We start from the raw sequence: 18,294 nt of genomic DNA, 5'->3' as shown, positions 1-18,294 counted from the left end.
TTCGTCGAAATCCGTCAAGGAGTTTTTTCCGTAATACTGTTCACAAACAAACAAACAAACAAATAGAAAGGGGTGAAAACAGTAACCTCCATCCATCTTCAAAGATGGCGGAGGTTAACAAGGTCGGGATGGTCACAAGAGATTATCATGTAATACCATCCTGACATCTTTCTTTGAATAATGGTTGTTGCATGTCCATCCCTCCACCCTTTTGCAACGATAGTAAATGTTAATTGCTTCCATGTACGAATTTAACCAGTCAATGTATTAAACAGTTAAAACACACACACACACACACACACACACACACACACACACACACACACACACACACACACACACACACACACACACACACACACACACACACACACACACACACACACACACACACACACACACACACACACACACACACACACACACACACTTTTACATTTTGACAAAAAAACGTTTTTATTTCTTGTTTGTAAAGGAATACATAAGATTAAGAGTGTAAACTCGCACTTGCATATCAATCATGAAATGACACGCACTAACATGCTCCACCAACAGCTGTGCTGAATATCAATAATTGTCCTGGAAATAGAATAGAAATCATTCTTACCGAGAGAGAAAGGCAGGAAAGCATCACGTTTTCGGAGGCAGCCATTGTTGTCGAGGAAGTGTTTTGGATAAAATTCATAGGGCTTCTCCCACTGTGTCTTGTCTCGTAATACTGACGACAGGAGGGGTATGATGAAGGTTCCCTGCCAAGTGAGAGCCTCAGTAAATTTATTGTTCACTTCTTTTATGCTCCACAAGACACTATGAGGACATTTTTGTTGGCCCAAATATTCCCACCTTCCTGTGGGTCTGCCAAGGAAATAATTGGGCAGGACAGAAAGGTTCCCACGCACCCCGTCTGGGATTTAATGGCAGGAGGTTGATTTTTTTTTTAAACTGCCAAGGGTGTCCATGAATAGATATGACATTTCCCCCCCAAAAACGTGGCTCGAAAGGCCCATTTGGTGGCCATCTTGGATTTTGGCAAGACCAACAGCCAATCCAGTCCAGTATTTCAAAAATCATAACTTTTTAACCAGATGTCGTGGAAACATAAATTATACCACTTTTCCACTTAATACCGGAATGTTAAATCGATTAGAAACATTATATTAGCATTTCGAGGCCATTTCCAAAATCAAATTGAGAAAAACATTGAAGTTTTCACTCCATTTTATGATTTTTCAAGTACTGTGTTGAATAACATCACTTGTGTCACTACCCATGTCAAAATAATGTCAATCTTGCTGATCATGATTACTTATTCGAAAAATTTTGCAAGGTCAAGAAAAATGAAGATGAAAATTAATAAATTCTCTGAAATATCAAATTATTACGAACTATTCGTTTCACTGATATCAACTAGAACTTTCATCATCATCATCATCATCATCATCATCATCATCATCATCATCATCATCATCATCACTGTCATTTTCACAGTCAAGATAGGTTAACAATTCCTCAAGGTCAATCACTGAATCCTCTTCATCTTCCTCCTCATCCTCTTCTTCATCGCCTCTGGACAGAATGTCCACAAGACTGGGAGGCAAGACCGGCCCATCTGACCAGAGAGGCTCGAGATGACCATCATCTCCTTCAACACACCCATGACTGGTGGCTGGTGGAACATCAAAGATTGGGACATGGGACTGCTTCCTTTTGGCCACACGATAGTTCACTCTTTGAATATGGGGATATAGAGGCTTTCTACATGGTGGGAGGCATGCTAGGTCTACCTTTGACTTGACGATCAATATCTCATCCTCGACCACCATCTGCTTTAACACCAAAGCCCTGATCTCATCAATATCAGTGACTCGAGCATATCCATTCATCATGCAGGTAAAGGCCTCCAGATCAATCAGTAAGCTTGCCTCTGCATCCCAACTTGATCCCAGGTCTGCAAAGACCTTCTGGAATCTGGAGTTCTTTTCAAGCTTCTTTAGAAGCTCAACTTTACCCTCACCCTAAAAGGCACTGGTGCAGTTTTCTTTTGTGAAGCAATACGGACCCATGTTTCGACCATTTATTCCTTTTCATCTTCATTTTTCCTTGACCATGTAATTTTTTTTAAAATAAGTAATCATTGTATTAAGCAATATTGATAGTATTTTGACATAGATGACGTAAGTGATGCAAGATGATACGGTACTGTACTTAAAAAAAAAAAAAATAAAATCAGAAAATTTTGAAGGTTCGTCTCAATTTTGATTCGAAATGCTACATTAATGTTTCTCAACGACATACCAGACCAGAATTAACTGGAAAAGTGGTATCATTTAAGTTTATATGACATCTGGCTAAGAAGTCATGATTTTTGAAATATTAGCTGTTGCTCGTGCAAAAATACAAGATGGCCACGGAATGGACCGGTCAAGCCACTTTTTTTTTTCTTGGGAACATGTAAAATCTGTCAATGGACACCCTTGGTAGTTAAAAAAAAACTACCTCGTGCAATTAAATCCCCGAGGGGGTGCATGGGTGGGAAACTTTCTCTCCTGCTCGACTAAAAGTTTGTGGTCCGAGTACCTACTCTTCGTGAAAGACACCGTGGACTTTTTTTTTTAATCCTCCACTAATCAACTAGCAAACTGGATACCGAGCTAAACATTTTTTTTTTAGGTGAAGAGCACATATTGTGGGGCAATGCTCAAGTTGAGAAATACCAAACAGAGAGGTTATAGTTGGAATCAAACACGCACGCACGCACGCACACACTTCCCTGTCTAAATCCTGCATTCCACAAGGAAACCCGACATTCAAACAGGCGAATGCTTTCCCAGCTCGTTCTCGATTGCAATCTCGAGTGCGTTTTAATGAAACATCAACACACTCCTGATCCTCTGTTACCCACGTGATTGGGTCTGCAAAAAAAAAAAAGAAGTCTCACTGACTCTGGAAAATCCTTTCTATCTCTCTGCTGATGACTCCACTCTCTGCCGTGACAAAATCACAAACTGGTTTTTAATCCTGAGAAATCCTACACACTCACTGTGTCTCTCCAAACAGACCATACCACAAACCCTTCTAATATACTTCCTCCACAACCCTCTTGAAGAGAGAGGTTCGGTCACTCAAACTCTTGGGTCTCACTCTCAGCCATGATCTCATTTGGGAAAGCCACTTTTCAAAGTTTGCCTCCAAAGCGAGACGCCGACTGGACATCCTCCATCATGCAAAGTCCTTCGTTGGCACACCTGAGCTCCTATCCACCTGCAACGCTTTCATCTGCAGCTTGATGGAGAACTGCTCTCCTCTCTGGGCTGGCTCCCCTGCCTCACATCTTACTCGGCTTGATGCTGTGGAAACCAAGGCCTTCAAGATTATTGGAATCTGTTGCGATAAAGCGAGATGGGCCTGTCATGTCACCATCGCCAACAGGTCGGTGGTCTCTCTGTTTTCTTCTGCCTCATTTCTGCTCTTGTACCCTCTGCCCTCTGTGTGCTTTGTCGCCGCCAGGTATCTGGAGGATGCACACAATCCACCAGAAACCCCCTCCGAGTGAAACTGCCTAAATCCAGAATCATTTATTCCTCTTTTTTCCCCCCACCTGTGGAACCACCTTCCACACTCTTCAATGGCATTCTTTCTGCCAGGTCTTCAAGACAGCTGTTCACCACCATCTGAAGTCATCCCCCCATCCAAAAACCATGATCATTTCTCCACCCGTTATACCACATCCACCATACGAAAATTTTGTTTATATAGCCATCTTGTTCACCCCTTGCATTCTCCTCTACTGTTCATCGTTACCTGCATCCCTTGCTTGTCCATCTCAGTCTAAAGTCTGTGTCCCAGCTCTTCCACGAGCCTGAACCATATATAAAAGAAAAATAATAATTTTTTTAAAAGATGTTAGGATCACAAAATCAAAAGTGGGGTACAAAACACCAAGAAGAAGCAACTACTCTAAAAAAAAATCATTTGACTGTCATTAGGGTACATGGGTGGCCCCACCCTTCTCCTACAATTTGTCTCCTTGTCATCTGGTGTGGGAGAGGGGGAAGGGGGGTTGGGGTGGGGGGGGGGGTGACGACGACGACAAATTATTTTCCGAGTCCCATATTCAGATTTGGCTCATGCACTACAAGGGGCCATCTATTTGTTAAAGATGTAAGATAGTGTAATTTGATCTGCATGTGGTGTGCTACATAATCTCCCTTTCCTTTTCTCCAAGTTTTGCCTCTTTCTTTTCTTCCCCCCCTCTCTCTCTCTCTCTCTCTCTCTCTCTCACATCTACCTTTTCTTCCCTCACGTATCTCCCTCCTTGCTCTTCATCTCTGAAATACCTTTGGCAGGAAGAAACCACGGAAAAGGACATCTGTGGATGTGGCATGGGGCAAGTTCATCGGTACGATGTTCCCAAATCGTTGAATTTCGTTGATGACCGCGACAGTGTAGGGCAGAAGATGGCGATCGGATAGCGCTGGCGGACGATCTCTGCCCAGGGTATCATCAATCTCTCGTTGCACACACTCTACATAACCAGGGATGCATCGCATACACAAAGATGTCATTTTATTTCCATCAAACTCTCTTATATTGAAGCTTTTGTAAAACAAACAACAGATTTTTTTTAAATGTAGCTGAGATAATAAAGACTAAAAGAATACTCTCTTCCATAACCTGACTTTACATTTAACCCAGATGATACAAATGAAGACAAGGCAAAGTATCTGAAAGCTTTGATTGCTGATAAAGCTCAAGTACCCAAATCTCCAGGTTCCATTCCAAACTGGTTCTGAATTCAGTGATTTCTGCTCAACTTCCACCTCATCAGTTACTAGCCCTCCTCCTCATAACCCATGCATGTGTCAAGGCAATTTTACTATATTTGCTCTTTTGTAAATTTTTCTCAGAGTATCATCCTGTGTTGTTGAGTTGTTGTCAGAATCCTCCTCCCCACCCTTCCAGTGTTAAATGCACACTGGTCCTGCTTTACCCATGGAGGCTGGCATCTCAAGACCGTAACCCATTTCTTATTAACAGAAATGACCTTTCTGCTTCTCTCCAAATAACTGGTTCCAGGGATGTAAAGTGAATTATAATTTTGGTGATCAGATCGACTAATTCGCAGTTCAATAAGTTTCATGTTTCACTTGAATAACATTTTAAATTGGAAGTGCAAAGTGGCCTTCAAGTCGTTTGCGATTCCTGCACAAGGCGGAATGCACAGAAACAAATTGCAGGAAACATCCGTTGATGTGAGAGATGCGCTTGATAAAGAGTTTTGAAGGAATGTCGAAAATACAAATTGATCTTTTTTGCAGTTATTTCAGCCATTTATTTAGATTCATCCTTCCAGTCTGTTGGGAAACTTGGGCTTTTAAAGCAACAAACTCCTTCCACTCGGGTCAATCTGGTGCCTTCCTCTTTTGTACCAGGAAAAAAAAATATAACACATACGGTGTTGTTGGTTTTCCTTCTTGAATGCCTGAGCCAATCCCAAATTCCTTGGACAATAGGTAACTGATTGTGCACATCATGCATGTATCAATTTACAATAAGTGACTGATTTACTCACATCAGACCATGTTCCATTATCAACTAGAACGGCACTGTGTGCGGTGCATACCTTCGCCAGGCTGAAGAGTTTATCTTCTGTATCCCACTGATAGAACAAATCTGCGTCCGGACCAAACCAAAATCTAATTGGCTTGTACTTGTAACCTAACCAACTTATACGCAAAGTTAAAAAGAAAAAAAAAAATCTGTCCACAACTTTTTGAAATATCATGCTATATACAATTTTTGCACCATCTCTCGACGGTGAAGAATTACTTTCAAAATTCTCGGATCCGAATCTTAATCTGGATCTTCGACAAAATATAAAACATTTGTCCTTGTCATACACCCAACCTGTCCCCCAAGTTTCGGCCAAATTCGTCCATACCTTTTTGAGATATCGTACTCCATATCGTTTTTGGTCCTATCTCTCAATTGTGATGCTTCAGTCACATTTGGCTCGGCCGTCGTAGGGTCTAAAAAAAATCGACGGCCACGAGCAATTATAGGATGGCCGCAGTATTTCCACGGTCACACAATGTAGCAGTCACATATGTTTTTATTTTTCGGGGAGCCGCACGGGGTATTTAGTAATTGTGGAGACCGAAAACGTGGGGGTGCGGTACGGTCTTTGATTTGATGTCGCACGGTGACCTTAGGGCGTCCCTGCGGCGGCCATAGAATTTTCAAGGCAGACGCAAGGTAGCCTCAAGGGGACCCTAAGGCGAACGTGGAAATAGTGCGGCCACCGTAATTTTTTGGTGGTTGGCAAAATTCATTTTTCATTGATAAGAGCCTACGGAAAACGCACGAATAATGCAAGCCCACCGTACGCCCTACGTACGGTCGACGTGGAACACATCTACGTCATGGCTACGGTTTGTAGAATTGTTACGGCCAATCTAGAAATGAAAAAAGGTATAACTCCGCGCTTTAATTCCATGGAGACCCCTACGGCCTGTAAAATATAGCCATACGGCATAGGGCCACCTTGTGGCCACCTCATAAACTCTGTGGCCGCCGCACGTTTCTGTCAATTCGGGGGGGGGGGGGGGAGGGTACTGCCACCGTATTCTCGCCGTATAGCAAATGTGACTCATGCTTGAAGAACCACTTTGGAAATTGTCATGTCCAGATCCAGAAGAAGGTTGATCATTTTTCAAATTCCAAAATAAATAAATAAACGTTTTTTTTTCTGACTGTCTACCTATGGATAACCTCAGCCATGTTAGGACAATAAAACGATATTTAAGCCCCTTTATCATTATTTATTGTAGTACTTAATAGTGCTGTCAAAGCAGATGATTACATTCTAGAGCTTACCGAAACGTTACTATGTGTAAGGTACATTTATGGAAAACGCAGTTGAGAAATCTTGCAACATTTTCTGACCTTGGACATCGGTGAATTTCATCATGAGAAACAATCCCCAGCGCAATGTGGTCGCTGTAGTTTCACTACCGGCTGAGAACAAGTTTGAGATGCACGTATTCAGTTCAAAGTCAGTGAAGGGACTGTCCGGATTTGAGGCTTCCTGCAAAGCAGAAATCAATTTGCTGTGGGATTGAATCTTTCATGGAAATACAGATAAAAGGCATGTTTTCACTGTATTGCCTTGAGAGGAGGCGAGGAAAAGAAAAGCGAACTGATTACGAAGTTTATGATATAGAATGTATCTATCAATGTGAAGACATCAACAGAAGAGAGCAGGGGTAAGGCTGCAGGGCTCTCAGGTTGATCAGAGATCACTGTTGAACTTGGTGGGATTAGCTTACTACAAATGCCCAAACAATCTCCCATATTTCTGCATCCATGTGTATTCTCCATGTTTCTGGAGTTATGTACCAACAGTCAGTACATCTGTGCAATGATATGCGATGGTGAATCCAACATGGTTCATTCTCTACCGAGGTGAACAAACACAAGGGGGATTAATTCACTGGTGAGAGACAGAAAAATACAAAGAAGTGCAAGTGAGCAAATTGAGAGCTGGGAAAGCCTGTGACTTTATTTTGACATTCCGCAAGTCAAAGCTCATGCAGGAGTGACTCAGTTTTGACCCAGGAAACCCGTAATCCCAGTGGCTCAGACTCCTCATTCAGCACCTCGAGGGCCCCCAAAAGGATTTCTAAAGTCTCCGCAAAGATGACTGCATCATCTGCGAAATCACGGTCAGAGATCTTGACATTCCCAAATGATGCGCCACAACTTGATCTTTGACATCCTCCCCAGAATCCAGTCCATACAAGTGCTGAAAAGTGTGGGTGCCAGTACACACCCCTGACGAATTCCAGCAACAACTGGAAATAAGTCAGAGATGGTACAACCACACTTCACAGCACTCTCAGTACCAGAGTAGAGTTCAGACATCAGATCGATCAGTTTTGGTGGCACCCCACGAAGACCAAGAATCCTCCAGAGGACATCCCGATTCACTGAATCGAACTCTTTACAGAGATCAACATAGGCTGCAAGCAGCCCCAACCAAAAGCTCTCGTCTGCGTTTGGTGAAGATGTGAAGAGCAAGGATACGGTCAATCGTTGACTTCTTTGGTGTAAAGCCTGACTGCTCTGGACACTGGTACCCAAGCAGATGGTGGGAACCCTATCAAGAATTATCCGAGCAAAGACCTTGCCCGGCACTGAGAGCAGCGTCACCCCTCGGTAGTTGCTGCACTCTTGGCGATCACCCTTCCCTTTCCAGAGAGGAACAACAAGGCCTCTCTTCCAGTCAATCAGGATCATGCCTGTTTTCCAGGCAGAGCACAAAACTGCATGCAATGACACAAGTGCAGCATTTCCACCAGCCTTGAGAAGTTCAGCATGGATGCCACAGATCCCTGGAGCTTTACCCCATTTCAACCAGTTCACCGCAGCCTGTGTTTCCACAAACGAAGGTGGACCACAGTTGATTGGAGGGTCAGCAACAGGGATTGTAACACCCTGTCACTCGACAGCTGGTGAATCAGCCTGGTACAAGCACTCAAAGTAACCGGCCCAACAGGCCTTCACTTCGGACTCTTCTGTCAAGAGCCTACCACCCTCTGCTCTAACTGCAGTACACCGAGGGATGGGCTTGGATGAACGCAATGCACGAATTCCCCTGTAAGCAGGATGAGGATCACCTGACCACAGGTGATGCTCTACCCCTTCACAGATTCCTTGCACACAGGCCTCCTTGTCCACCCTTAGCGCATGTACATTTTTATGCCTTAGCTCCCTAAACAGCTCAGCTCGGGACATTCATCCTGGCCCTGCGACTCTGTTCAATGGTATCCTGTTTCCCTCTTTTCATCAAAGATTGGGGGTCCCGAAGGCTTTGCCCTAATCCCGTCATCCGGTGAGCTGCCCTGCGAAAGGAAGCTGCACAGCAGGTACTTCCACGGAGTGGGTTTTCAGATTTTTTTTTTGCTTCGAGAATGTTTTGCAGAATGAAGGGTTCTCCGGTGGCCGGAGTGCAAATCCTGCCACCAACCTCCTTGTAAGAAGTAACACAACTGCAGGAAGACGTCCGCAGACACAGTTGGGCACTAAATGTGGATGGTCGTTGGCTCACAAGGAGCTCCTCCGCCCTTTGACAGGTTTTGTTTTGAATCCTGCTGGGCGTCCATATCCATTCACCCTCCTCACCAGAAAACCTGGTGGGAGAGACGGTTTAGTCGCCGACAACCCGACCATGGAACAGGTTAGTCCAGGTTTACATGGTACCTGCAGCAGGTCACAGATCTGATCTGACCTGACAATAGATCATTGAAGGTAGAATTAGAAACAAAGCGATAAAAAAAAATGAGGTTTGCCTTATCCAGAGGTGAAGTAACAAAATCAGGTCCATGAAACAGAGGAGGTATCAAAGATTTATTGCGGTTGAGTACACTGTTGGCAATACGCCAAAAGTCCCTCGAGCCAAGTTGCTGAGTCTCAATGGAGTCGTCCGTAGAAACTGCATATTGCTACTTAGCATCCTCAAGAACTCTTTTACAGAGGTTACTTGCTTTGTGGAACAGGCATTTGGACTCCAGAAACCCTGTTACATTTGTGTTCCATAAAGTACATCTGCTTTTCATGGTAATGATGACTTGCTATATATTAAATTGACCAACACTATGGAATGACCTGGAAACGTCACATGGGTTCCAGCGGAAACGTAAGTGTATCAATTACTACATGATTAATATAACTTTTTTTACATTGTGATTCAATGTATAACGTAGAAAGTATAAAGTACATGGCTCTGTGTGTGTAAGAGCAACCTTTGGCACCACTTTGGCACCAGTGAATGCCACTGGGAATGTGAGTATTCTTATCTGTATATTCTTATCAGAGCTGGGAACATGTAAAGAGAATCAGTCACTCCTTTCATGTATGCAGTTGTTTGAACTTTGTACTCTGTTTTATTTTTCTTGGACCTCAAGGAATTGTTTGTGCTTCCTTCTCATTGGCTGTCCTTCGTTTGACTCCTGACTATCTCCCTGCACCACCTGGCACTTTATCATTGCTTAAACTTCGTTGCAGTCCTTTTCCTTCCCCCATTGGAAGAACCCGACGATACCCAGCTTTATCTGACTTGAAGCCTTGAACAAGCTACTTTTTTTTCTCAACAAAGGCTGACCACAGCTATTTCTTATCTCACCCCCTGTTCCTCCACTTGTCCCTGTTTTGGGTATAAAAGAGCTCATGCTCGGGTGCTTGGTTAGAGAAGTTCATTGATGGTGTTCTGTGTATTTCTCTCCGTGATCATGCGTTAAAGATTCTCTTTTGTTATGTTAAGTACAGCCTATTTTAAAGAAGGGTGATCGTTCAAACCCTTCTAACTACCGTCCTATTGCTCTGACTTCCACTATTTCCAAAGTCCATGAATGTCTTCTGAATTCCCATTTTCTCAAGCATCTTGAATCTCAGTCTTCTGTCTGACCACCAATACGGCTTTCGCAAGGCAAGATCTACAGGTGATATCCTTTCTTACATTATGAATGTCTGGGCCTCTTCTTTCAGAGACTTTGGGGAATCCTTTGTTGTAGACCTTGATATCTCAAAAACCTTTGTCGGAGTTTGGCATCGGGGTTTGATATCCAAGGTTCCCTCTTTCGGCTTTCCTCCTTCACTCTTCTCTCTCACATCGAGCTTTCTCTCCGACCGCTCTGTCTTCTCAAAGTTGATGGTTCAACTTCAACCCCCTTCCCTATAAACATCCGTGTAGTTCAGGGTTCCGTTTGGTCTCCAACACTCTTCCTTCTTTTTATCAACGACCTTCTTTCTTCCACAAATAACCAAATGCACTCGTACGCTGATGACTCAATATTACATTCCTCCATGTCTTTCCCATCTGCCCCATCTTCCCTCACTCGATCTACATCTCGTTTCATCACAGCCACCTCTTTAAATTCGGATTTGGACAAGATCTCCCAGTGGGGCAAATGTCAACAAGTTAAATTTAATGTTTCAAAAACTCAATTTATTCTCATATCTCTCTGTCTAAAACTCCTCTCAATTCTCCAATCTCCTTTGAAAGCTCCACAATTACACCACGTGATACAATAAACCTACTAGGTATTACTCTGACATCAAATTTATCCTGGAATCCACACATGACGCAAATAGCTAAGTCTGCCTCGAAGAAATTAGGAGTCCTGTTCAGATGTCGAAGATTCTTCTCCTCTGAACAGTTGCTCCAACTATATAAAGGATTGATTCGTCCTTGTTTGGAGTACTGTTCTCACATCTGGGGAGGTTCCAGCTATACATACTTTCTGGACACAATTGAATCCAAAGTTATTCGACTTGGCAACTCCACCAATGTGACCTGAAAACTCGACCCGCTCAAAAAATTTGAAACTGCATTGCTTCCTTCGGACACAGGTGCGACCTATTTTTTTTTTTGGACAGAGGATACAAACCCAGTTTTCATTTATTTGTTCGTATGCAGCCAGTGACTGCTTGGTGGCATCATTTTCTGGGGGCGCAGCTGTGTTGCTGATGTAGTGCCCTCTTATTATCAATACACTGGTACTCATTTCACCAACCTCAGAAGGATGACAGAGCTGAGTCAACCCACCTGATGTTAATCAACGTAAACAGGGTCTCCAACTCAAGACCTAAAGATCTTAAGCCAGCCACCTTAACCATTAAGGCAATACTATGATTATGTTTCATCATAAGTGGGTCTTGTATGGACATGTACGATCACACATTTTTGGTTACAGTCAAATTGTGTAAGATTAATCAATTGTGCTTATTTTCTCTTCTTATGCCTGAAAAGGTACTCAAACTTTGATCTTCACATTGTGACTGTGTGATGTACAAAAGGTCAAAACGACACCAATAGTTTTAGCTGTTTAAACCAATAGTTTTGGCATACATCCTGTTTTATACATTCAACATCAATGGAAAGCAATTCTGCGAGTGACTTTTTTTTGAGATCAAAGGTCAGGTCTGATATGGGAGCATGCACCAGCACAGCGCGTCGCTGCATCCACTATCAACCGGTACTCCAAAGGTCTCCATCTGGCCATTCCCAGGCAGATGCCTGGCCCATCCCCATCTCCTTGAGATGAGACTAGAGTGACTACAAAATATAATTTGACATGAAATGCTTGTGCCCGTGCCAGATGTCAACCCACTGTTTGATTCGACTAAAGGTTCCCTGAAAATTGTCAGCCAGATGATTTTTTAGAAGGGAACATGACCTTAAGCCTTTGACCTGTTTCCCCCCAAAATATAATCAGTTCATCTTTGCATTATGTTCTATACTTGTGCCAAGATTGTTTGAAATCTCTACAATGGTTCACAAGTTATCGCATGAACAAAGCTTTCCAATTAAAGGTCACATTATCTTAGAGCTTTGACCTTTTGAACCCAAAATCCAATCACTTCATTAGTATAGTACAATCCGTGTTTGTGCAAAGTTTGGTTGAAATACCTTCAGTGGTTCTTAAGTTATCGTGGTACTAAAACCACCGATAATGGATGTACGCACTACCGTTGGCTGTGATGGCATAAAAATGCGTACTTGCTATGTCACAGCAAAAGCAAACAGAGACCTCTCTACTTACCTTGGCCTGCTGTATGAGGAAAGAGTCAACGTAGTCTTGTGGATCAGTGGTCACGAGTGAAGAATGATGCTCATCAATAACTTTAGAGAAATACTTCCTGACACTTTTAACGTTGTCACATATTTTCTTGAAAGGTTGACACAGAAAACGGCAAATCGGAAAAGCATTGTAAAGCTGTAGAGAAAAGGCAATAAATCATTAAAACCAACTCGGTGACACAAATTATGTCTCATGCTTCACATCATAAATATCACGTTATACAGGCACAAAAAGAAGAAGAAAAAATACATTTCAACGTTGATCTAAGGGTCATGGAGGGATTTTAGGATAAATAAGTTAAGGATATAGATGATGGGAAACATTATTGCCCTTTTTACATTAATTCAAGGGCAGTAGAAGGGATAAATAAATGTCAGTAAATGGGACTTGAACCTAAGATCCCATCACCATGCCAAATTTATCAAATAAGAGATTAATTCCTTGCACCCTGAGTTAAGTGCTCAGAGGTTCAACACCAAGGATACTTTTTGGTATGTAAATTGTATGAGGACAGCGTGATTCATCAACGCGTGCGCCGTCACTCGGATGTTCCGGCCGTTAAACTGGAACTCCCAACTGCTGGCATTAGTTGGTAAACGTTAAACATTCCACGGTGTCCTTCGTGGAGATCAGGCGAAATTCCCAAATTCCAGCCCTGACTTCCTGAGTCAGAGTGGCAACCCGAATAGGATTGCTGCTGAGTAACTGCTTCAGCGGCACAAATGTTATGCATTGGGCATGCTACATGATGATGAAGTTGTATGCGGCGTGAGAGTTACACCTCAGCAGCAGGAGTTCCGTGCTCTCGCACATTGAAGTTCATACGTTCCAGGAGGTCAAGGAAGACGGCATCATCGTACTCAAATCGCTTGCCGAATATTGTTGCGCAAATGACGTTGGACACAGCAGAACTGAGGACAAATGTTGGGTCAAATGGTGATCCTGCAACAAAAATCACGGAGAAAGAAAAGCAGGAAAACCTTACTGAACACATCGTCCCTACTGACTTCTTACGAGTGATCGGCAAGAAACTAAAAGGATTATGACAACACAATTGCCTTGCTTGAAAATTGTGGGAAACTTCTGCTTTGTTGAGTCTAGAATGCCCAGTTTCCAAAAAAAAAAAACAAGATCTTTGCTGTTTTTTGTTAATACAAGGTTGAGGCTCATGGAAGAGTGAGGTTGCAAATGGTAAAAAGGCTGACGCAAGGTATGAACCAACAAGAAACTAGAATGGCACTCGGTAGAGCGCATACCTTTGCCAGGCTGAACGGTTTACATGTTGTATCCCACTGATAGGCTTTTATTAATTTTTTTTTATTTTACAACCTCAGGAAAGTGGTTATTACACAAACAGATGAAAAAAAAGGAAACAACAGAGTTAAGGTGTGCAGTAAGCATCCTGAATTTGCTGGAGAGGGTCAGAGGGCTCAAGGACCAGAGGGAGTCATAGGAGTGGTGGTTTAATACATAGAGGTCTGCGACGAGAGAGAACAACAGGCCTTTTGATTTGGCCTCATTAGAAGAGCTTGAGATTCCACAGATTCAATGAGGAGACACAGAAGTGATACTGGATCCCCAACTCTTCTTGGAGAACATTACTCCATTAACCTATGGCCTAAGGCCTTCTGGGCTGTGAGTATGTATGATTTGTTTTCAAAGAATAACTTGTAACGATGAAGGATGCACATTCTGCTGCTGGCTTTGGATAGTTCTTTCATCCCTTCTCGTGCCCAGTGCGTACCAGGGCGTAATTTGGTAACAGAGCTTGATTGGTTGGGTTCCAGGGATTTGAAAAGAAATGAGTTGAGACATTCTGCCTCATCATGAACAGAGACTGTGATGATGCCATTTCAGTTGAAGGAGATCGAGGGGGACCATGCATCAGAGTCAAATTTAACAAGGCGCCATAATGATGTTGAGAAACGGGCCTGGTAGGACGATTCAACATCCAAATCAGCAAGTTGATATTTTCGGGCTTGCCTAATGACGAACACAGTTGTTGTGAGGGTGATGGAGTGATAAATTCACTCTCAATCGGATTTGCCTTCCATGTCGAGTAAGAGGAAGGATGCCCAGTGTGCTGCAAAATCCAGAATCACCGCTCACCTCAACCCATTTGTTCCTCCATTTTTTTTCTGGCCTTCGGTACCAACTTCCACATTCTCTTCAATCTCATTCTTCCCTTCAGTTCTTAAAGGCAGCTGCTCACCACCTTCTCAGATCACCTCCATGATCTTTGTATGCCCATTAACCCTCTTCAAGCCCACCTCTTTCCAAGTTTACAGTGTTTTCTCTCTGAGAGTTTGTGGCTGTATTCTTATTGTCCACCCCCTGTGTCCTCCCCAAGCCCTCATTCTACCCCACATCCCTTGATTGTCCAGGTCAACCTCTATTTTGGCCCTCATTCCTGCTGTTGATGTGTTCTCTCCTCTCTTCTTCATTTCCGTTCTTGTTGTTGATGTCCCTGTGCCTGCCCCCACTGTTCTCATCCACACTTCTCCTCCCGTCCCAGAAAAATTGCATCGGTAAACTAATAGATCCAATTGCAGCCAGTGAGTATTTGCTTCCCTTTATTTGTAAAGATAAAGTGGAAGCTGCCTGCCGAAACTGTCAGTGCATTACTTGCTCTGTGTTACATTAGCAAACTTATTTGTCAGGGGAGATAACCAAATTTTTAGTAACATTCTTTTCCTGAATTGTTCTGATGAGTTATTTCCTTTTTTTATTTTGTTAAGCGGAAGCTGTACGCCGAGAAGCACGTCCATTTGAGGTGTGCGCAGATGCTCCCAATATATGGTGATTATTGTACTCTTTATTACCGATGAGTATAGGTACCTGGCGTTGCCCAGCAACACCGGTTCCCTCCTCTCACCACTAACACTAAGTACTCCACCAGGCTGCGGACGAAAGCTTTGTACGTGGTTCGGAGCTCCGGTGTGCCAAGGAAGGGATTTGCATGATGGAGGATTCCCAGTCGGTGACTGGCTTTGGAGGCCAGCTTGGAAATATGGCTTTCCCAGGAAAGATCATGGCAGATAGTGAGTCCCGGAATCTTTAATGAAAGGACTTCTTCAGAAGGATTGTTGAGAAAGTATATGGGGGGGGGGGGGTGGGCTCCAGATGGTCCTTTCGGAGAGACATAGTGAGAGTGTCAGATTTATCAGGGTTGAAGGACATGTTGCACGTGTTGGAGCAGCTTGTGATTTTATCCAGATCTGCAGAGAGTGAAGAGGCTGCTGCTTGCTGATCTGAGGGATTTCAGATGGTACGGCAGAGGGTGGAGTCATCAGCAAAGGGATAGAGAGGATTTTCCAGAGAGACAAGAGAGATGATTGATGAAAACCAGAAAAAGAGGAGGGCCCAGAACGCTACCTTGAGAAACTCCAGCCTGGACAGGAAGAGGGGAAGAGAAAACTCCATTAAAGGCCACATGTTGGCTGTGACAGGAGAGGAGGTCTGCAAGCCATGAGTGGAGATGGCCTTGGATACCAAAGGAAGAGAGTTTGGTGAGCAGGGCAGGGTGCCAGACCGTATCGAAAGCTCGCGATATGTCTAGGGAGAGTTGTTCTGATTTCATTAGGGATTCTGATTCTGATTAGGGATTCCCTAACCTTGCTGATGACTGGGAGAAGGCTGATTGGTCTGTAGTTGCAGGTCTTTTACATTGAACCACCAGACCTGAAAATAAAGAAAACATAATGAGTTTCTGTATCATATGAAAGAAAGGGTATCGTTGTATCATTTGTGATAGTAAATATATTAACAATCAAATTTGTCCAGGTCTTTTAAGAACACCCTGCACAATCTAGACTGTATTTATAAAAAAACAAAAAGCACGGTCCATCTGTGAAGTCGTTCAGGAAGTCATGAAACTATCCTCAGTCAGGAAGTCCGTGAAGACTATATGTCAATTAATTAATTACTGTTTGAATGTGGGTTGCAGACTGCACGTACAAGTCAATTGATTGGACATGATTTAGAAAGAAACAGACCTTTCTATATAAGGTCCCACAGTTGACAGTGCATGTCAGAGCAGAAACTCAATCATGAAGTACAACCAACTCTCTGTGGAACTCCGAGATAGAATAGTGAGGAGGCATAGATCTGGGGAAGGGTATAAAACAATTTCTGGAGTGTTGAAAGTTCCCAAAACACAGTGAGCTCCATCATTAAAAAATGGAAAGAGTATGGAACTACCCAGACTCTTCCTAGAGCTCGCTGCCTGACCAAACTGAGCAACTGGGCAGTAAGGACCTTGGTTAGGGAGGTGAACAAGCATCCAATAACCTCTCTGACAGAACTACAGAGTTCCTTGGCTGAGATGGGAGAACCTGCTGGAAGGACAACAATCTCTGCAGCACTTCACAAATCTAAGGTTGTGGGAGAGTGGCCAGATGGAAGCCACTCCTGAGAAAAAGGCACATGACAGCACGCTTGGAGTTTGCAAAAAGGCACGTGAAAGACTCTGAGATCATGAGGCAAAATATTCTCTGGTCTGATGAGACGAAAATTGAACTCTTTGGCCTGAATGCAAATTGCTACATCTTGCACAAACCGAGTACAGCTCACATCCCGACCGTGAAGCATGGCGGTGGCAGCATCATGCTATGGGGATGCTTTTCAGCGGCAGGGACTGGTTGACTAGTAAAGATAGAGGGAACAATGAATGGAGCCAAATACCAGCAAATGTTTGAGGAGAACCTGCTTCAGAGTGCAAAAGACCTCAGACTGTGGCGAAGATTTACGTTCCAACAGGACAACGACCCCAAGCACACAGCCAAAGAAACACATTCCAGTGTTGCTTTGGCTGTGTGCTTGGGGTCAGCTTGGGGATACAGCATTATCATGTAGCTCTTCCATGATATATGGCATACTGCACCTGTTGTCTTCACACGTTAACATTACTAGTTACCTTTGTGATAGAATTTTGTTGTTTACATTTTAACTGACTCGATGTAAATCCTGTTACTCAAAATGAAAGCCACAATTAATTCACTGTCCACAACGGAAAGTACATTACATCAGATAATTTTATTTTTTACTTGGTACCAAGGGGTACAAGCCACCGAGATGGTAAACATCTTCAATGATTTGCACTAAAACAAGATTACATTTTCTGGCATTTATAAGCTTTTGGGAGAGTGGAGGGGGCTGATAATTCGACCCTCAACCCTTCGACAAAGAACTCCAAAATGAAATACGTGTCTCCTAGGTGAAAAGCGAATGACGTAATCATGGCAAAAGTTGCAGCATTATCAATCAACCAGGTCACTTTGTTCCATAGCAAGACATTCCTTTTATCAACATTTTGGTCAAAAGACTCTTGGGTAAAAGGGAAGCATCACTGACATCCAATTTGACTTATAGCATAAAAATTAAATTTATAAAGCACCAGCAACAATTATAATTGTGAGTACATTAATATAATTATTTTCTCCCACACCTTCCTATTAGCATAACTCTCTTAAATAGCTACTTTATTACTGATGTGTAACCACCATTTATAAATGTGTATTTATTTTTTTGTGTGTACTTTGCAGATGGCCATGCTTTGAGATATGGCCAGCCAGTTTTTTAGCTCGCCTGTTCTAAGAACAGAGAGCTATAGCGATACCCCCGACGTGAGCGTGAAAATGTTAACGTTTTTGGT

The 18,294-nt window shown here is 43.0% G+C and overlaps 1 protein-coding gene across 4 annotated transcripts in view; it reads right to left on the bottom strand.

The window, feature by feature from the left end:
• The window catches only part of LOC147021255 (cytochrome P450 2D20-like), a 53,100-nt gene that overhangs the window by 12,697 nt on the left and 22,109 nt on the right, over window positions 1-18,294 (bottom strand). For 3 of the 4 annotated variants that reach the window (XM_085891050.1, XM_085891051.1, XM_085891052.1), the window contains 5 exons: window positions 13,423-13,583; window positions 12,603-12,776; window positions 6,946-7,087; window positions 4,338-4,525; window positions 608-749 (listed from right to left, as the gene is read on the bottom strand). In XM_085891050.1, the coding sequence (XP_085747176.1) occupies window positions 608-749; window positions 4,338-4,525; window positions 6,946-7,087; window positions 12,603-12,776; window positions 13,423-13,583 (807 nt within the window). Of the gene's footprint in view, window positions 1-607; window positions 750-4,337; window positions 4,526-6,945; window positions 7,088-9,028; window positions 11,295-12,602; window positions 12,777-13,422; window positions 13,584-18,294 lie in introns of those variants that run through there. The other variant, XM_085891053.1, reaches the window with a different exon arrangement.

The sequence above is a fragment of the Eptatretus burgeri genome, chromosome 8 (assembly GCF_056783735.1).
Source record: "Eptatretus burgeri isolate ZD-2024b chromosome 8, Ebu_testis_v1, whole genome shotgun sequence".
Classification (NCBI taxonomy): domain Eukaryota; kingdom Metazoa; phylum Chordata; class Myxini; order Myxiniformes; family Myxinidae; genus Eptatretus; species Eptatretus burgeri.
This window is presented reverse-complemented; position numbering and strand designations above follow the sequence as displayed.